This window comes from Vombatus ursinus, unplaced genomic scaffold, assembly GCF_900497805.2.
Source record: "Vombatus ursinus unplaced genomic scaffold, bare-nosed wombat genome assembly UNPS02014841.1, whole genome shotgun sequence".
In the NCBI taxonomy this organism is placed as follows: domain Eukaryota; kingdom Metazoa; phylum Chordata; class Mammalia; order Diprotodontia; family Vombatidae; genus Vombatus; species Vombatus ursinus.
The window spans coordinates 11,121,192-11,143,527 of NW_020954619.1; the positions used below are offsets into that span (position 1 = coordinate 11,121,192).

Below are 22,336 nucleotides of genomic sequence, written 5' to 3' on the forward strand. Positions count from 1 at the left end.
GAATTTGATAAAACCCAGTAATATTAGAGCTTTTCACCTACGTAATGATAGTCAAAAAAAGAAAATAAAACTCAAAACATAAAGCCTGAGAGCCTTGCAGAGACGCTTAGCATTCATTAATGTTAGTCTGCACTTGACCACTCCCTTCCACCCTTTTTTGCAAACTCCCATGCCTCCTGCCTATAAAACAAGGGCCTTGTTGGCCAATTCCCAGCATCCCTCTTCCTGAGATATCAGAGATAGAAAACCAATGCCTGAGGGAGAATGTCCCTATAAGACCAATGACCTAGCTTACCTTGATGAGTAGCCTTAGTGCCTAACTCATCAACAAACAAGAGAGGCAGAGATTTTGGTACACCCGAGTGTCTGAAGAATCATTACTGACAACCACCCTCTTGCACCCCCATGCACCAAGACTGAATGGCATTCATTCCAGCAACTGAAACCCAGTTGCATCCTTCTCCCTGTGGCGATTGAAACCTAGTGGTATGCTTTGCCCTGAACACCTCTCTTTCTTTGTCCCTATTCCCCACATCTCTAGGAGTCTCAAGTTAAGCCTTAAATCTTCTCTCCTGAAAGTCAAGACAAATGATAATAAAGGCCTATTCCTTTATCTTTTACTGGCTTGACTTTTGTGTTACCAATTAAGCAGTTAAATGGGAAGCTGAGTGTGTTCCCCAGATGGCTGTTAAAGCATTTACAACGCTGAAAAACCTGACCTGATATACCAATAAAAACAAGACAGGACATTTCCATATGCCTTCTTTTGAAACAAAAAAAGAAAATATCTACAATGCCCCTTCTGATGCTGGATAAATCCATCAACCAACAAGTATTTATTAAGCACCTGCTAGATTCCAGGCACTGTGCTAAGCACTGGGGACACAAATACAAAACTAAGAGTAGACATGAAAAAAGGTTTGGCTTAGCAAGGAAACAACAATATGATGAAAAAATTGCCCAAAGCAAAAAAGGCTGACACACAGTTGGACACAATTTAATTTCAAATGAAATATTTTTTTAAATCCTTTCAAGAACCCAAAACACTTTTTAAGTCTTTTAAAGGTATCTTTCTCCCTTTCATCTATCAGTATATGAAAAAATACCAGTATTTGCAGATCAAAAAACATTTAAACATAACAGATGACTACAAATTCAATTAATCAGTATTATGTACAAGAGGGAAAAATAGCTACTGCCTTCAAGGAGTATACATTCTGCAGGAGGGATACGTTATACACATGTGACTAAGAATTGTATCTAGAAAGATTTTTAAGCAATTAGGAACTTGCTCATATCTGAATTTATCTGCCTTACTTCAAGAGAAAATTTTGTTCAATCACCAAAAAGAATCTTATAAAATGAGGGCTAATACAAAGAAATGAGAGTTTAGGAAGGAAGAAAAGGGATGGCATTATACAAATTAAATTAAAATTGTAAAATAGAATTAACATTATAAATTGGAAGGGACAACTTTCAAGCATCACCTTGTCCAAGTTCATATCCAGCCTCTCTTAAAACCATTTCAGTGAAAAAGAGAAAGGAAGCATAAATAAACCCCTTATGTCTACAGGAACTGATACATAGTGGGGTGAACAGAACCAGGAGAATGTTGTACATAGTAACAACAATATTATTTGATGAGGAACTGTGAATGACTTATTCTTAGCAATACAAGGATCCAAGACAATCCCAAAGGACTAATGATGAAGCATACTATCCACCTCCAGAGAAAGAACTGATATTGATTGAATACAGACTGAAGCATGCTATTTTTCACTTTCTTTCATTTTTTTTCTTTTATTTGAGTCTTCTTGTACAAAATTACTAATATGGAAATAGTTTACATAATTACACACATAATCTATATCTGATTGCTTACCATCTCAGGAGGGGAGAGGGGAAGAAAGGAGCAATAGAATTTGGAACTCAAAACTTTAAATAAAATTGTTAACTGAAAAAAAAAAGATGACCTGCATTTAGATCTAAGCTCTACTAGTACATGACAATGAACAAGCCATTTAATCTCTCTGGGATTCAGTTTCCTCATCTGTAAAATGAACAGGATTGACGAGATCACCTCTAGAGTCCCTTCCTATTCTAAATCCTATGATGTATTTCTCTGATTCTATAACCTCATAAGACAGCACATTCCAGTCTTCAAGTTTTCTTCCATACAACAGCCCTCTTTCACTTGCCCTATTTCACACTACTCTCCTTCATACACAATACATACTTGCCATAGTAGACCACTATCTCCAAATACATGCTCTCTCCTACCTCTCTACACTTTGGCACAAGTTACCCTCTGTGCTTGGAATGGGAGAAACATGTTCTAATAGAAAGTGCTGGTTCCAGCTGGTTCCAGAATCCAGGTTCAAATTAGGTTTTCTTCTTACTTCCTGCGTGACCTTGTGTGTTAAGATTGTATCTTCTTCTGGTCCCCCGACTCCCTCCTCATCTAGTTAGTATTTTAAGTAAGTTTATAAGTAGCCAGTATCAGCTAACAATAGCAGGAAATAAGGCTGCAAAGGGGAACCCAGAAGTCACTTACAGACCATTCTATAGATCACAAAGAAACATTATAATTACTAGTAAACTATATCATATATTAACTAAAAATAACATACTGAGAATATGTGCTAAATTGGAAGAAGTCAGCTAGGACCTGCTATTAGGGCCTTTTGGTCCTATGATCTATAAACCTTAGATGAGCACCAGACATCTGCATTAACATCAGTAGAGCACCAAATGCTGCTGATAATTTTGAGATGACATGGATATGTTAACGAACTAATCCCAAGGTGGCACAGATAAAAGTTGGTCTTTCTACCACCAAAACTCGATCAAAATAAGACCCCCAAACCATATTCTAAGGGTGTATGCTGCTCAAGTGCTCCCACTCTGCTGTTATGTAACTCCCCTTCCTCATCTTCTTCCCTACACCACCTACACAACCACCCCATCCTCATACCATCTGCCTCTGTACCCTCCCTGCATCATTTGTGTCATACTTTCTGCGCCATTTACCCCTGCACCCTCTATGCCCTATTAAAGTATGACTGAAGCCTTAATCCCCACTGCCATTCTGGCCTTTCCCCAAGAATATTAAAGATCCAGGCATGCCTGCCCCTATTTCATAATCCCATAAATTAATTAGCAATACACCTTGGTTAAGTCATTTAACCTCAGTTTCCTCACCTGAATATTTTAGAGGTTAGTCTGAACCACCTCATGGGCGCTTTCAGCTCTAATATCTATCATTTATGATCCTCTGAATGCACTCATTCACTCTTTCTGTCCACCTATTATCATCCTTCTCTTCATTAATAGTTCAGCTCAGTTGCTACCTCCATCACACAGTGCTTTCTGATCCCCAAATAAAAGTGCCCTTCCCTTTCTCAAATTTTCCAAGAACACTTTGGTTCTTTTTTAACTTCCATTTTTCCCTATCTTCTACTGTACTCATCTGTGTGCATGTCATACCACACAAGAAAATATAAACTCAAGACCATACTGTCATTTGTATTTTTATATTCCCAGAATTTAGCACAATGCCTTGCTTAACACAGTAGGTACTTAATTAACATTTACTGAATTAAATTTGAACATAGTTATCATGTCCCCTCCCTAAGTCTTTTATTTTTAAAGCGGAATATCCCCATTTCCTTCAACCATTCTTCATATGACAAGGCTTTCTGACCTTTCATCATCCTACTGGCATTTTCCTGGGTACATTCCAGTTTCCCAATGTTTCTTTTAAAATTGTTAAAATAGGCAATTTAGGGAAAAAATTATGAGTCTCCACCATGTTTTTTATCTGGATATTACAAAGGAAGTATTATAAATGTAACATTAAGAGGAAAAATAACTAGAACCAAGCAAACTAGAATCCCTAAGTAGCCTGTCTTTAAATATATATATATATATATATATATGTCCATATCAATTAGAAAATGAGAAAACCAAAACTTCAAATTAAGTTGAACTAAGTTCAAGGAAGCTAAAAAAAGCACTGTGATTTTTTATTTATTAGCTGAGAAGACCTGGTTGTGGCAACAGCTTTGTAAAATTGAATAGTTATAGAAGTCCTGTGAGCACACAGAGACGATGAAAAAAGGGTAAAGAAACAAAACGTGAAGCAATAATGATCAGTAAAGAAGAACAATCCTATGGGGTGGACTGGAATATTTAGAAGGGGAGAAAAATGAAAAGAGGAAAGCTGAAAAAGAAATACCCCTTACCTCTAAAATGAAAGCAGAAGGAAGCCCCAGGGGCTTTATAGATATTATTTCACTTGATCCTCACAACAACCTTGTTAGGTAGGAACTATTATTATCCCCATTTTACAAAAGAGAGAAGTTAAATGCCTTACCCAGAGATGAACAATTAAAAAGTGGAAGGCAAAAGCCTAACTCAGGTAAGCTCTACCTGCAAGTCAATATATGACTATGAAAATCATATTTCTAAGTCTAAAGTAATTCCACATACAAAAATGCTCAAACCTGGAACATAAACTTGAAAAGAAACATTTGACAGAATCTGGCTATGAGCTAATTACTGCTTAGCAAACTAAAAGATATGTAAGAACCAAAAGGAAGAGCCAGTTTCAGTCACATGCAGGTTATAAAAGAAATACAAAGAAAGCCCTGAGTTAGGATTAGTTTTTTTCCTTTGCAGAACCATCATCATAACAAGCAAAAATGTATATTAGAATAGGCAAATATCAATATCATATACATGAAGTTACAACATTTTGCTATTAATCACCAAGTCAAACACATTTTAAACACATTTGGGTATGCTACAAAAAAGTAGGGATATGATCAAACCACAGAAGTTCAGGTAAGGTAACAACTGAGAGGCCACCTTATTCTACCTTATTCCTCAACTTCCAATGGTATCTGTGAAAAAGAGAACCATATCATCAAGCTAAATGCCTAGTGAAAAGTAATATATTTTAATTATTAAAAATCACTATTGGGGGCAGCTAGGTGGTGCAGTGGATACAGCACCGGCCCTGGAGTCAGGAGGACCTGAATTCAAATGCAGCCTCAGACACTTGACACTTACTAGCTGTGTGACCCTGGGCAAGTCACTTAATCCCATTGCCTAGTCAAAAAAAAAAAAAACAGAAACAAAAAAAAAATCACTGTTGAAAATGGCACATACAATTGATTATTATAAGCAGGCACATACTGCCAGTTTGCAAAATCACAAATATGTAAACAACCAAGGAGCCTTATTCCCCAAAGTTATCAATTCAAAAGTTCTACAAAAACACTACAGAGCAATATGTTTAGTAGTACTATTCAGCAGTAATTCAGTATAACTCACAATAAAATTAAACTCTTATTTAAAATTATACATCGTTAAGTAACATTCCTCAAACTGCCAACACTATGTTTATATCCTAAACCTTTAGTTGACAGTATTTGAGGTTTCAAAATATTAAACAAATCTCACAGTATTCTGATAGTTTTTCTCCATAAATCTGGTAATATGAGTTTCCAAATATATTTCCCATATAGTATAATATTTATAAAGATTCAATAATACATATAATTATTATGACTTTAGGAAGAAATTCTACAACGTAACTTACTCTAAATCTCTTAACAAACTTGGACTCCATTTATTGTATTCACCAAAAAGTAGTTATTTATATACTTCACTATGCTATACTTTACCAAAAAAAAGGCATAGATATTTGCTTGTAATATTGATTCTATTGGTATAAGCACTGAAAAAAAAAAACAGAATACTTTAAAATATTTTACCTCTCATCTATATTCTATATAGATCAGCTAAGAGGTAAGAAGTTGAAAATAAGAATTTGTGATCTAGTTAATAGCTCAATAAGATTCCCCAAAATTCTGCCCTTCATATGTTTTCTATTTTTATTATTGGAGGCAATAGTGACCATAGTCAAAATCTTCAGAATTTAAATGTTCTTTGAAGGCAGATGCTGTATTTTTAATATAGAATCCCCATATCTGAACCAGGAGACATCTGAGACTAAAATTAAAAAGCAGGTAGCCATAATTCCTATTGTGGTCAGGACACAAGAATATTGTTACAGAAAGCATTACCTTTACCTTTGTCTTTACATAGTTCCTGCTTTGTTAGATATATTTATCACCACCTGTGAAATAGTAATGAAGTGAGTAGTAACAAAAATAGAACAAAGGTTTTACAGAAAAAATTCTATGTAGTTTTGTTTCTGTGAATTCTATTTTCACCATATGGTTATCAATGCCTTGCAATTACATGGCCATTAAATATAGTACATATGTGTATACATACATATATATACACATATATACACACATGCATGTATGTGTGTGTATATATAAACATATATGTATATATAATGTAATATAAACATAGATATGTATATATACACATATGCACATATGCCAAATTTGGAGGCCAAATTAATAATTATACAGCTAATTTGGAGTAGAAGAGCATAGGGTGAGCCTACAAAAACATAGTGAGCCAAAGACAACACATAGCAGGATCAGAGTAGATAACTCCAATTGTATGTAGTAGACATCATCAACTACAAGTTTTTATCATCATTGAATGTTATAAATGTGTAAAAAAATATATATTCTGAGGAACCCCTAACTTTTCACTTTTATTTAGTTTAAAAAGAATAATAGCTAACATTTATATAGAACTTACTATGTGTCAGGAACTATGCTTAGCATTTTAAAATTATTATCTCATTTGATCATCATGACAACCCTAAGAGGTAGGTGCCACTATTATCCCCATTTTACAGATGAGGAAACTGAGGTAAATAGAGGTTAAGTGACTTGCCTAGGGTCACAAAGCTAGAAAATGTCTGAGGCAAGATATGAACTCAAGTTTCCTGAATCCAGGACCAGTGCTCTATTCACTGCACCACCTAGTTGCTGCCCATGTAAAATTCTCCTCTATAAGTCACATTTTCTACTTTTTAAAAATTAAAGAAGTAGGAATGAGGCTTTTTAAAAAATCTAATTGAATTCAAACATTAAGTGTCAATTATGTGCAAATATGGTATAGTTCCTCCCTAATTATAATTACAATTATAATTTAATGATAATGATAACTAATACCTGGCACATATGTAAGTGCTTTGCAATTTGCAAAAATACTTTACATATATTATCTCATTTAACCTTCAAAACTGTGAAGTTACATTCTACTAGGGGTACTACATGTAATTTACATGAAGAAGTAAATACAAGACAATTTGAAGAAAGAAGACCAATAAGGGGTGGGGTAGAGAGAGGAATGTGTCTGGCCATTAAGGAAAGCTTCACAGAGAAAGGGGCACCTGAGCCGATCTTTGGAAGGAAAAGAATTCTAAGAGGTAAGACAAACTAGAGGTGGCTAGGTGGATCAGTGAATAGAACACTGAGCCTGGAGTTAGAAAGAACTGAATTCATATCTGGCCTCAGACACTTACTAACTGTGTGACCCTGGGCAAGTCACTTCATCTCTGTTTGCCTTAATGTCAAATCACTCCAGTATTTTTGCCAAGAAAACCCCATGGTCAGTATGCAGATATGACTAAATGACCGAACAACAACAAGACAAATTCGGCCAATACAGAATAAAGGGTTTTCTTTGTTTTATTTCAGGGTTTTTGTTGTTGTTGAAGTATCAACTGTCCTCTGTAGTATAATCTATTCAATTAATGCACTTTTCCTGACTACGATGACAACAATGTTTCTCTTCCCCAACAAAAAAGGCTAAGACCTAAACAACAGAACTAAATATAAGACACTGTAGCATTCTAGTTGACAAATGTTTTTTATTTAAAAAAAGAAAAAAAATAGAAAAGAAAAAGGAAATCCAGCTGATCCAAAGAAAAGATTGTGAGGTTTCTCTTGGTTTCCTCTTAGCAAAAGCATCCAAGTTTGACATACATTTTACCGACAATATTACACGATAATTCTAAGGCATATGCCCATAGACAACCACGTGGTAAAAGCACAAGTGACAGAAACAAAACTACAAAGTAAGCTTTCTCTTCTGTGAAACCTTTGTTGAAGTTATCTAGCAAAGTCTGTCACTACGCTGAGACAGAGGCTTCAACTGTTCAAATTCTTTATTTTTCAGGTGCCTATACCACCTCAACTTCAGTACTGAAAGTAATCCCATTTTTCCTAATACAGTGACTGTCACTAAACTTCATGAACAAATCTCCCTATTTCAATGTTAACATGTGTGATAAACTACTGTAAATCTGTGGGGCTCAGAGTCTTTTGAAATTCTGCATACAAGGTTCAAAGAAACATCATTTGATACACACTAAACTTCTTTTGCTATGTTAGGGGAATTTTAAAAGAAAAATCTTGTTAATTCTCTCAGAAAAAGAAATGTACTAGGCACAAAAAAAAAAATCCATGTCAGCAAAAGATAAAGGAGACAAGACAAACCACCAAGACAGTACTACAGGAATCTAAAGCAGTTCTAGACCAGCAGAATCTGGAGTTTGGACCAAAGCAAATGGAGATATGATCTATTACTACACTGGCATGGCCATCCACTTATGTCAGTTCCAAGTCATCTCTGAAAGAGAATATCCATTATAGTCCACTGTAAGTGAGTTGAGGGGATATCTTACTGAACTTGATCTATATCCTATCTTACATTAAAACTAAGTTTTTGGTTCAAATCTAGAACAATCCAGTCTCAATGGTGCCCACTTTAGACAACAAAACATCTTTCCTAGTGCAATAACCACTTTTACATGACATTTTTTTCCTATGATTCAACAAGTATCCACATAAATTTCTATGATTACAAGTTGCAAGTAAGTTTTCAGGCTATGTTAATAGAGATAGTTTTCACAGTCAGGGCTCCCTATACTGATGAAATCATATCTGAAATTTTTAAAGTTATTTCACAGATCCTTTTTGTTTTTATAAATGTTATTCAGCTTGTTTCTACATCATAATGTCCAGGTAAGACAGTTTGCCATATTTAAAATGTTATTTTGACTACTTGCGAACGTCAAAAACTAAATATTTAGAAAATAAGAACAGGCCACATAAAGAATCTCCCAGATGGTATAGTTAGAATGAAGAAAATAAGATTACAAGAAAAAGTAAGAAAAAGACAGCTAATACTAGGCTTCAGCCCTACAATTTGCATCAATTAAAACAATATGAAATCAAGCACAATTTTATACAAACTATAATAATCCTTTCACTAGAGGTAGGTACAGAATAAGATAATATATACAAAGCATATTTCATCTCATAATCTCAACATTAAGGTCATGTTCACACTTAACAGAAAAACACTGACTTGCTTTCTATTTTTGCTTTGTTTAAAAAATTCAAGGATAATACACATAGTACTAAATCCCCATAAAAAAAAACATAAGACATTTGGTTAAATATTATCCAAGAATCTGTCCTCAGAATAATCTTTAAAAATCAGTACATAAAAACTATCAGAATATTCAAAAAGGGAAATCAAGGTAGAAGAAAACTAATGGCAGTGAGTCACATATTACAGCACTATGCAGGAAACAGAACCCTTAGGTTTCTAGCATAAGAAAACAATTCAGTCATTTCTTCAGTCTTTCAATGGGAATATTAAGCTGCCTGACTTTGCCAAGTGTATGTGTAGGACAAAACTTATGCCTATGTGAGGAATGTCATTATGCAAAAAAAAAAAATGCATTCTATTTTTTTAATTCAAACATCAGGATCAATGTTTCACTTTCATTTTTAAAAAATGTTCTTCCAAATGAAACTAAGCTGTTCTCTATTCTTTTGGTTTCCTTTTAACAAATTCAATTTTTGAGGAAAACCAACTCAGTAAAATTCTCCAATTGTATATGGTGTGAATTCCAAATTAAGAAAGACATTATTCTTCAATGCATTGCCCCAAAAGTCTTAGCTTCAAGCTTCTACAGCTTGAATATATAAATATTTTAAAATTTTGAATATGAATTATTAGATTGCCAATGCATATTAGCATGAAAACTCATTCTTCTGAAACAGTATAAACTTTTAAATATTGTAGGGTAACACATAAACAATATGTTTATTAATAGTTTACTACTAATTGTTTTACTGTTTACTATTATTGTTTACTAAACTGTTATGTTTACTAATAAAATAATATGCTTAACTAACTTAAACTTACACCCAACATTTAACTACACTTTTAATTGTTTATCTGAAACTTTAAATGAGACTCTACTAAAAGGAAAAACAAATTATGATGATCTTTGAATGTTATAATGATAAACTTGGTAACATAGTAAACTTGAATTAAAACAGTTTCTCATCAACAGCCGATTATACCACACTATAATTTGATGACCATTTTAATACTAACTCTATTTTAGTTAACACTAACAACATATGGGTTATCCTTCTCACACAATTTTTTTAAAGTTATTTGATTATTGTTATGAAGCTGTATTTTCTGTATTGATAAAAATAATTTATTCAAAAATCTTTAATAAGTACCTATCTACACTGTACAGAGCATAATGGAAGAAATACCAAAAAAAACAACACAACACTTGAACTTACAATCCTCTGGTTCAGTTCTCAACTTTTTATTACCATATTGAGTTGTTTTGCAACATTACAGTGGAAGATAAGGCCTGGGAATGCAATCCTCTGACCTCCTGAACTCATCAATATGCAAACATTTAGCAGTAAACAAATGCTCTATTAATGATATAGTCAAGATTCTCAAAGTAAATAGTTTCTACTGTTAATGCAATAGTGCATGTGAAATAACATATGAAGTAAATGAGTGATTCAAGACTACAGAAAATAATTGCATGCCTCTGGAGGCAAACCACATACATAATTTTTCTTACTAATTAAATTCATATTAAGGCAATTTGGGAAAACACATCACATGAAACTTATATTCAAAAAATAACCAACAAGAATCTTGGAAATGGCCATCTCTTCTTAGTGTTTGTCAAAGGTAAGAAGGAAAACATGCACCCTCGACTTTGGGAAAACTGGTTTCAAACAGGTTGAGAGAAAGAATAATGTTCTCGTTTGGTTCTCCTCCTCCCTGTCTGAGTACTCCTCAGGTTTCTTTACTAGCTCATCACCCCCAGAATGTGGGCATTTCCCCCAAGGTTCTATCCTAGACCCTCTTCTATTCTCTCTCTGTACTTTCTCTCAATAACCTTATCAGCTCCCATGAGTAATAACTATCATCTCTAGACAGATAAGTTACAGAACTACATATCCAGTTCCAATCTCTTCTCTAAACTTCAGTACTAGATCTCAAATTGGCTACTTGACATTTTAAACTGAATGTCCTAGAGATACATTAAACTCAAAAGTCTAAAACTGAACTCAGTATCATTCCCTCAAACCCAACTCTCCTACAAACTTTTCTATATCCTCAAAGTCACCACCAAACCTCCAGTCTCCCAGGTTCATATCTCAACATTATCTTCAATTCTTCATTCTACCTACCCAATCAGTTGCCAAATCTTGACACTTCTAACTTCACAACATCTCTTGCTTGTGTACCCTTCACTCCACTCAAACAGCTACCACTTTAGTTCAGGCCTTCATCATCTCTTGCCTATTATAATAGCCTCCTAACTGGTCTCCCCTGCCTCAAGTCTCTCAACACTTTAATCCATCCAACCCAATGCTGCTAAAGTAATTTTCCTTAAGCACAGATGTGATAATGTGACTCCTTTATGTAACCAACTCCAGTGGCTTCCTATTGCCTCTAGGATAAAATAGAAAAACTTCCGTTCAGTTTTTAAATTACCACACAACCTAGTCCCAACCTATCTTTCTAGGCCAAGGGTGGGGAACCTGCGGCCTCGAGGCCACATGTGGACCTCTAGGTCCTTGGGTGTGGCCTTTAGACTGAGTCCAACTTTTACAGAATAAATAATTTTTTAAGAGTATTTGTTCTGTGAAGTTTGGATTCAGTCATAGCGCTGCACTTGAGGACCTAGAGGTTCACATGTGGCCTTAAGGCCACAGGTTCCCCATCCCTGTTCTAGGCTCATTGGTTACTACTTCTCCACTCCAACCAAACTGGCCTTCTCTCTGTTCCTCATTTATAACACTCCATTTCCCATCTCTCTACCTTCGCACTGGCTATCCCCCCCATGTCTAGAATGTACCTCTTTTCTTTTAAGATGCAGTTCAGGTACCATCTTCTTTCTGGAAAACTTTTCTTATGCCCCCAGCTGCTAGGGCCCTCCCTCACAAACTACCTTGTTTAAAACTACATTGTATGTATATAATATATTTTTTTAACTTAATATTTTTGTTGTATATATTTTATATGTACTTGTTGTCTCCTTAATTAGAATATAAGCTAATTGCAAGTGGGGATTATTTCATTCTTTACACTTATATTTCTAGTGCCTAGCATATAGCAAGTAGGTAGGATCCAGCATTCTTGAAGGGAAGTCAGTTCAAATGGAATGAGAAGCTCACCAAAACTAAACTCTAAAGACACAAATGTAAATAATTCCAATGAGGAGTAATAAAGAAATCAACATATTTGTACAAATAACTCATCTGTCTTTGGATTTAAAAGAGTAAGTACAGAAGAGAGGAAGTAAGGGTAAACAACTAAGAAAAAATATAAAAATGAGATATAGTCTTGTCAAAATAATGTCAAGAAGGTGAAACAAACTGAATCTTGTAATCAATGCTAAGGACAGAATAGGCTTTTTTAGCTACACTGGAAGAAAGAAGAGCAACAAGGGGTCAGACCACTTACTGATGCAGATGGGACAAGAGACAACAAAAAGAAGGCAAAACTACTCAATCCCTATTCTAGTTCTGTTTTCCTTGCCAAGGAGAATTATCTGTATACGAGGAAGAATAGGGAGTTGGGGGGGAGGGGGGAAGAAAGCTGAAAAGCAAGATAAGTGAGAAAATAGTTAGAAAACTACAAGTTGTCCTCAATATGTTCAACTCACCTGCCCCAAATGAACTACATCCCAAAATATTCAAAGAATTCATGGATATAACTGCTGAGTCTACTGTCAGTGATCTTTTCGTTAAATAACAGCACATGTCAGACTAATCTATTGATCAAGCCTGCCAGACTCTTCAGTTGTACTTTGAAAGCTCATGGAATACAGAAGAGTTAACACAAAATTGGGAAAAGGCAAATATCCTGAGTGTTGGGTTTTTTTAACAGGGGGGAAGAAAATAATGTGTACAACTATAGGCTATTGAGCATTACTTCAATTTCAGAGAAAATTCTAGAATGGAGCATTAAAAATAGAGTTGGCAAGAATCTAGAAAAGGAATCAATGATTACAAACAGCCAGGATATCTTCATCACGAATAGGTCATACCAAACTAGCTTCATTTTTTTACAGGATTAATAAACATGGAGATGAGGGATATGTTATAAATATATAGTGTACCTCAATTTTAGCAAAGCTTCTGATAAAGTATCTCATACTATTCTTGCGGAGAAGATAGAAAGATAAGGATTAGATTATACAATTATACGTATTCAGAACTGGTTAGAAAATTGAACTCAAAGAGAACTTAACAAGAGGTCTCCAGTTGAGTACCCCAGGGATGTGTGCCTGACTCTGTGCTGTTTAACATTTTTATCAATGACTTGGATAAAGGTCTAGATGACATGCTACTTAAATTTGTAGATGACAAAAAGCTGAAAGAGATAACTAGTGCAGAAGAAGATACAGTCAGGATCCAAAAGGATCTTGACAGGCTAGAGAATTGGGATGGATCTAATAAAACGAAATTCAGCAGGGATAAATGTAAAGTCTTCCCTATGAGTACAAAAAAAAAATCAAATTAACTTCACAGGGGTAAGATGGGCAAGCTTGGTTATATGACAGTTGTCCTAAAAAGATCTGGGGAGCTTCATGGACTTTAAATTCAATATGAGTAATCAGTGTGATGTGATAACTGCATTAAGAAAGGTATAGCTTCCAGAAATAGAGAGGTAATAGTTCTGCTGTACTCTGCCCTCATCAGATCTCATCTATAGTACATTGTTCAGTTCTAGGTGCCACGGGTCCAGAGAAAGGCAAAGATGATGATCAAAAGGCTTGAGGTTATGTCATATGAAGATCAACTGAAGAAACAAGGCATGTGGAAACAGAAGAGAAGCCTAAGAGGTGATGTGATGCTATCTTTGAATATCTACAGGGATAAGATATAAAGAAGGGATTATACTTATTTTTATTAGTCCAAGGAAACAGAATCAGAAACAGTGGATGAAAGTTGCAAATGGGCAAGTTTAAACTTGATGCTGGAAAAACTTCCTAATAACTACAGCTGACCAAAAGTGGAACAAGCTGTCTTCACAGGTAGTTTGTTCCCCCTCTTTTCTAGTATGGTGTAGTCAAAATTCTTTTTGGATACAATAGCCAATGTGGTCCTTTCCAATTCTAAAATTCTGTGACTCTGTACTCTCCCGCCTTTTTTTTTTTTGGACAGTTAGTAAACTAAGCAGATCTGGGAAATACCATGGATAGACATGATGGTAACAATGATAACTTGTTAAGATAACTCCCATTTTTATACAGAAATAACTCCTTATGGTAATTTCCATTAAAGTGCTTGCACCACAACAAGTCTTATGAAGTATGTAGTACAAGTATTATTACCACATTACAGAAGATCCTCAGTTTTGAGCCTCAAAGGAGATAAGTGGTTTACCTATGGTCTACACAGCCAGCAAGTAAAGGAGCTTCATAGAGGCAGCACTTAATAAAATCCTGTAAAATTTATGAAATGCTTTATTCTACCTGGACTTCAACAAGGAATTTGACAAAGTCTTTCGTGATATCCTTGAAGTAATATTGCTTAATAATAGTACTCAAAGTACAATAAATAATGAATTGATGTCTATTTGAAAGGACATCTCTAATGAAATGCCACTGGGGTCTGTCCTTAGTTCTGTTCAACATTTCGTCAGTGACTTAGGTTAATTTTTTATCCATTTTATGAAGGACAGTAAGCTAGGACAGATAGCTAATACAATAAATGATAGAATCAGAATGCAGAAAGATTTATAAGTGGGGAAAATTGTGAGAATATAATAATATTAAATTTAATAGTGACAAATGTAAAGTACTCTGCTTGGGGATTTAAAAATGCATAATTATATATGAGGATGATATAGCTAGATGGCAATTCATACAAAACAACAATAATCTACACGTTTTAATGGACAATGAGCCCAACGTGACATAACAGTGAGACATGGCAACCCAAAAAAAAAAAAACTAATGTGATACAAGTTTAAGATCCAAAAGCAGTGAGTTGGAAACCTCAAGTACTCTGCTCTTAACAGATAACACTTCAAGTATTAGTTTAGCCCATTATATGTTATTTTATTCTTCCCTTAGCAAGTTATCTTATATTAGTAATAATAAAAACAACAATAGAAGCCCACATTTAAATAGGATTTTAAGGTTTGAAAGGCCTTTATATACCTTATCTCATTTGTTCATCACAACATACCCTGGGATAGGTGCTATAATCATACCCATTTTACAAATGAAGGAATCAAATCTCAGCAAAATTAAATGAGCTGCCCAGGATCACATATGTACTAAGTGTCTGAAGCAAGAATTGAACCCAGGTCTTCCTGGTTCCAAATCCAGAGTTCTACTTAATTAATCATGCTGCCTCTATGTACTATTGCCCCAGTAAAATATAAGCTCCATGAGGGCAGGGATAATTTTTCATTTTGTTTTCATATCTCCAAAAGGGAACACAGTGCCTCAATTATAGAAAGTGCTTACTAAATGCTTGATGAATTAAATTATGATAGATTTCTTCCTCGTGCTATGCTGCACTAGAAGCAATTAGCATCAAACACTTAAATCTAGGTATGGTCCCTGATTTTCACTGAATCAGAGAAAAGCAGTAGGAATACAACCAAGTCTTCTGCGCTACTTTGTTCCATCCAAAGACAACAAATCATACATCCAGAAATGGAGTGACATACTAATAGAACTTTAGTATGAACAGAAAGGTAGCAAATGAAAATAACAAATAACAGTTTCATCTAACTTTTAGAACAATTATCAAATTTTTTTTTCCTTTTGAAACTTCTGGAACTTACTGTATATATTAACTTGCACTAGATATATGCACTTGTAAAACTCATTTTGATATTTTACCAACAATACAATACTTTGGAATAGATTAGCGCAAAATATTTACAAATGTAGGGAGGGATAATAAAAATATATAACGGATTTTTAAAAAGTACCTGCTTTCTACTCTTCTCTAACCTAACCATCAACCTTCTAAATCTATCAGATTAACATATTAAAAAAAATTTAATAGAACCTAGTTAATACATAATTGTCACTTTTTAACCTTTAAACTATAATCCAAGAATAAAAAATTGAATTCAACTAAGTAACTCAAACTTAGAGGAAAATAAATAAAAATGACATATATCACATATTTAATTTTACATGATGTCACTGTCCTGAAATGTCTGTACCATAGACAAAAAAAGTCTTCCATTTAAAACTTATCTATGGTCAATTATAACAAAATAATGAATTTGTTATTAATCCAATTTTATTCTAACTCCATCTCTAAAATGGAATTATATTTAAATTCCTAAGTTTGCTCCCTCCTTACAAATCAGCTATTTCAAATAACATTCTGCTAGCTAAGCTTGGAACTTACTTTGGAAAGCATCAGAATTTTTTTTTAATTAAACACATGTAAAATAATCACACTTAAAGGATAAGCAGTTTCACTGGTGTGGGTTCTCCCTCTACTGACACAGATCTGAACTTCTGCATGCTTTTAGTAGACAGTCTCTAAGAGTGGTTGTGACCAAAAAATTCATCACCCTTCCTCCAACTTGGTGATAGGCTTCTCAAACTGTAGGTTGGTCCTTGAATGACAGACACACTAATCTATATCCCCAGGCCTGTTCATGAAGCCTTATGAGGGCTTTCCACCTTAGAAACACTTGTCAAAGCTTGTGGTCTGCCAGTAGATTTTTAAGAACCTGAGTTACCTCCATATCACAGGAGGCATCAAAGTAGAACTTTAGTGGAATTAAAAATACATAGCTATATATATATATATACACACACATATATGTGTGTATGTATATGTATATGTGTGTATGGATAGATAGAGAGATAGAGAGATAGACAGATAGATAGATAGATAGATAGATATAGATAGTGGCTTGGACCATTAAAGAAAAACATAACATTATAGTTATACTCATGCTTAAAGTTACTCCTATCTTTGTTATCTTTCCTAAGTTTACATTTTTAAAAAGCAACTTTTAAAAGGAAAAAAATGCTTAACTCCTCTTGTCTTTTAAATTTTTTCAGTGTGCCAAGCAGTAATTAAATACTGTTAACGGAAAGCACAAATTCAAGATACATTATATTGTATTTTTAAAATGCATACAGATGTGAAATGAGTCAGTCGTAGGAAAAGGCTGATGCCAGTCATTCGCTACAAAGTTAGGAAGACTCATGTTGTAGGGTATTACTAAAGGTATATTTTAAATGATTATTTTACTTGAACTTCCATTTCAAGAAAATAGGTATAGATTCATGAAGGGCTACACATACCAAAAATTCAGCATTTTGTGTAGTAATTAGTAAAAATACATGTCTCAAGTAATAATTGTAATGACAGTGTTATTTGGTATTATTTAATGCTTTACAATTCACAAAGCACTGTGTAACCATGATGTAAAGAGGACATAAAAGTATCATTCCCATTTTTAAAGATAAAGAAGGTTCAGAGGTTAAAAGTCTCAGTCATGGTCTCCCAACACACACATTTCAGAGTAAGAACTCAAACCTGTCTTTCTGGATCCAAGTTCAGTGCTCCTTCAGCTATACTTCAAAGTAGCGTACATCATGACATTATTCAACTATATTAATTCAATTTCAATTAAATACAGGTAGAATCTAAATGATGACCCAATAATAATTTCAAACAGCAGAAAGTAGTACCTCCTTTTTACCAACTGTTAGCAGCTGTTAAGCCCTTTCTGCTGAACTTCTAGAGAGAGGGTTACACCCTTTCTGCTGAACTTCTAGATCGAGGGTTATGCCTTTCCTGCCGAAGTCTTCAATAAAAGGCTACAATGTAACAGCTGGACATTGTAAAACTTACCGTCATTCTGGCTTTTGCTCTTCATTTCTTCCTTCCATGATGGAATGTCTTTCAAAGCAACATAATTCCTCACGTATTCTTTGCGTCTCTCTTCCAAGGTCATCTTCAGTAAACGTTCTTTTAAAAAAATGCAAATCATTTTTATTTTTTAAACTTTAAAACTTAGTATTATTTTGCATTTAACTTTTTTAAATGTTACCAGTCTTATGAAAAAATTGAAGTGCTCTTGAGTAACACTCCCAATAAAATAATTTCACAATTTTAAGTATTAAATACTTAATAAATTGTAGAATTTTAGAAGTGAGAGAAACTTTAGAATTAATCTCATTTTGCAAAAAAACTGAGGCCTAAAGAAATGAAGTGACTTGCCCATTTTCTTTCCACTACTGATAAAACCTGGTCACCTTACTCCCAATCAAGAGTCTTTGCACTATACCCTGCTGCCTCTCAATTTTTTTGGACTGTTTAAGGATAAAAGCAAAATAAATTTTACTCTAGAAGAAAAAAATAACCAATGTTCATAACATCCATGTTTAGTTGAGGAAGATTACTTCATGTTATTCTTTTAAAAAACAAAATATAAAAATATTTACAATGATTAGTTACTGTTGAGGTTTGGGAAGATGATCTATACCTGTGATTTCATGGTATGAGGAACTCTAATTGAGGAAATTTCTTCTACCAATGCAAATCAGCAATTCCTCTGCAATGTAAGATTCTTAGTCAATTATCTAGGGCATCCTGCCCATGGTCACACAGTTAGAATGTTAGAGACAAGATTTGTACCTAGGTCTTGACTACAGGGCTAGATTTCTATCTATTATATAGCACACTGCCTCTCACTGTTTAGGTTCAGAGAAGTTATAAATAACTGGTTTTATAAATGTTAGTCATAACTTACAGGAATGTCATTTGACACCTTTCATACTGTAGTCATTTAAAATTTTAAATGAGAAAAGAAAAACAATAAAGGAAATAAAAACAACAAAATATCAAATGCAAAACCCACCTACAACTATACAGAAGATAATTCACATTGGAAACTTGAAATTATAAAACATACTTTGAAAAAATGTCAGCTATGTGTCTCCAGTATAATGAGTCTTTTAAGATTCAGGTTCAAAAACGCAGAGCCAAGGACATTAATTTACCAATATATGGACTTTAGAACTTTAGCAGGCTATTATTTCTTTAAACCAGGAAATAAATAAATATGTGGAAATAAACATATTAATTCCATAGGAGTACAAGGGGCTACTTCAGCATTATGTAAAACTTACTCTTAAAGAGCAAAGCAGTTCACTTCTTAACAAATACTGTCCACATCAATCACCAAAACATGCACAATGTAATCTAAAACAATAATGCAGGCAAGCAAACATCTATTTTAATTTAGACACTGAGTTCAAATAAATCTGCATGGGGTCTTGTCATTTCAATGAGGTATGTCAACATTACTTCATAATTCAACAACTTTAAACAAAAAAGTCATATATTTTCTAAAAGGATGATTATTTAAAGCACATAAATCCTTTTTCCTCTTTAGTATTAACTGAGACATTAACAACTCAGAAAGGGAGGTCTCACTACTTTGGAGTGTAACAATCTTCAACATGTAAGTAATCTAACAGTAGATTCTGAGATAATTCATCAATACAATCACACTTAAGTTTACATTAAAGACTTCAGGTTACAAAATTTCTCTTGTGAAATAAAAGTTACAAGCATAATAGCTAATTTAGCTTGGGCCCACAGGCATCTTTATTATTACGTGCCATCATAATTGTGCATTTGTTTCTTCATGATTTTATAAGCTGGTTACTTTTCTCTCTATGTTAATAGAAGGAAATAAGAAAAGTCATGGAAAAAGAAGTTTTAAAACATCTACAAGTCATTTATAGCTGTATGGCTATTAAAAAACAATAATACATGGTATAGAGTCATTTAAAGTTGGGAAACTATTTCTTTGTTATGGTGGAAAGCAGATATTAAGTAAAAATTTCATTTTAATCAAAACATATAACAAAAAGTTTTTCTACTAATATGCAATCATTGTTGTTAATTTTAATATCTCAGGATCACGAATAAAGATATATGTAATGGATTTTTAACAACATGTAAAACAAAGGTTTAAATCTTGTCTTTTCAGAAGGGCCATATGCTGTAGTTAAAATAATTGTTACCCCAAAAAAGAAAATTTGCTACCAACTAAAGTTGCCAGATTGTCTAAAATTCACTAAATTCCTTTCCAGTGTTTTATTAGGACTCAGGCTTTGAGTCTTAATGTCATCATCAGTAATGAAATTTATTGGAAGGCTAGATTTTTTAGTACTCTATAAAAAACACTGTACAATAAAATGGCACATAAGCTAACTGATATTTTAGAGATCACTTTTCTAAGGCTATAGTTCTATTTTGTTACATTAAAATATATCGGTCTTTCATATACCTAATTTTGACAAGATTTGTTTTGACTTATAATTGTCATAAAGGCCTTTACTAAAATTCTAAAAAGGAGGGAGGGTGAATGCCTCCCAGTGGTGCTGTTTGAGATAGACTCTGTGGAGTTCTTTTTCAGTTTAAATCTCTTTCTTATCTTCTTTGTCATTCTTGCCCATAAGGACTAGGACTTGAAATAGAAGTTTCCAGTTTTTAGGTAGTAATTTACAAGATGTTCAACTTTCCATCTATTCATTGCTTGATATTCCCACAGAGAATACTGTACACATTTAGACTACCTTACAGGGTGATGTACTGAGAGCAGTAGCACTGTAGGTATGTTTTTATATTTTTTGTAAAAAGCAAGAGAAGGGAAAGAGAAATTAAAAGAAAGAGTATGTTAAAGGATGTGCTTTGTATAAAAACATACTTTCCTGCAACGTCAGTTCTTCCTTTAAAAAGATACACAAAACGATCAATACAGGTTGTTTTTTTAAGCACAAAATCAATGACACTGACAATATCGACCGACAAATATTAGGGAGTCTGTCCAAGATAGTGACATAAGTAGTAAGAGCTTACTCCAAGAAACTTTAGTTTTCAATGGGGGGACAGAGAAAGAAAAACACCTATGGACAAGAAAAAAAGCACAGATTACTTTGTAGTTACTTATCCTATACTGACCCCAGTTTGGGGTCAACTTTACATCATATATACTTATCTATTTAGGAGTGCCCACCTAGTAGAAATAATAGCCATACTTCAATCAAGTCAAATGAGATACGGAGGAACGACAAAACTACAAATGTGTTGTCATTTTATGCCAATAAAAAACAAGGACGGGACAGGTCGGAGTGGGGTGGGGGGAGAGAAGAGGGAGCTGGAGAAAATAGCAGCCACCACTGGCAGGTGACAGTCAGGTCGGCACGTGCAGGTGGATGTGTGAAGGTCCCAGCTGAGGTTGGAGATGGAGGGGAAAGGGGGGAGGGGGCGGGGAGAAGAGGGCAAAATCGTTCCAGGTCTAGGTCCCAACCTGGAAGGATGGAAAGGAGAAGACAGAAACAAACATCTAAGACCAAGATGCAAGGGCAGTCTGGGAGGACCGGAGTGGGGGTTGTGTGTGTGCGTGTGCGTGTGCGTGTGTGTGTGTGTGTGTCCATGCACGTGTGTGCACACTCCTGTGTGTGCATGCACGATGGGTGCGGGGGTGGGGGGGGCACCAAGAGCAACAGAAAGCTAGAGCAGAGGAGGGAGCAATCAAAGAAGAGGAGGGACGGCAGCCCAAGCGGAGGGCGGCACGGCAATCCCACACCCCATTCACCCACAACCATAAGCCACCCCGAGAAAATAAAGGGGCCGGTTACCTTTCTCCTCCTTCCACACCTTTTTCTTCCTGTTGCTGGGGTACATGTTGCCGTGGGGGTGGCTGGCTTTGAGCTGCAAGTTCCCCAGGCTCACAGGAAAAAAGGGGGGGGGGTGTGTGCGCGCGCGGGGTGGGAGGGGGAACTCGGGGAAATCCAAAAAGTGAAAGAGTCTCTGCCCCCCCCGCCCGCAGCCGCCGCCGCCGTCCCCCCTTCCTCCGGCTCTCCCTTCCCCGTCTCCTCACTGCCTCTCTCCTGCCTCGGGCTCCGGCTCCGATTCCCCCTCGCAAGACGCCCCGGAGCTGCAGCCGCGACAGCAGCAGCAGCAGCGGCGGCGGCGACAGCGGCAGCAGCACCAGCGGCGGCGGCGGCGGCGGCGGCGGCAGCGGCGGCGGC

The 22,336-nt window shown here is 35.1% G+C and overlaps 1 protein-coding gene across 2 annotated transcripts in view; it reads right to left on the bottom strand.

The window, feature by feature from the left end:
• MACROD2 (mono-ADP ribosylhydrolase 2) overlaps positions 1-22,169 on the bottom strand; it is a 2,135,263-nt gene extending 2,113,094 nt beyond the window's left edge. For both annotated transcript variants that reach the window (XM_027840306.1, XM_027840305.1), the window contains exons 1-2: positions 21,944-22,169; positions 18,141-18,257 (exon numbers count right to left, since the gene is read on the bottom strand). In XM_027840306.1, coding sequence (XP_027696107.1) covers positions 18,141-18,257; positions 21,944-21,989 — 163 coding nt within the window. In that variant the 5' untranslated portion in view covers positions 21,990-22,169. The remainder of the gene's footprint in view (positions 1-18,140; positions 18,258-21,943) is intronic.
• Between the last annotated feature and the right edge of the window lie 167 nt (positions 22,170-22,336).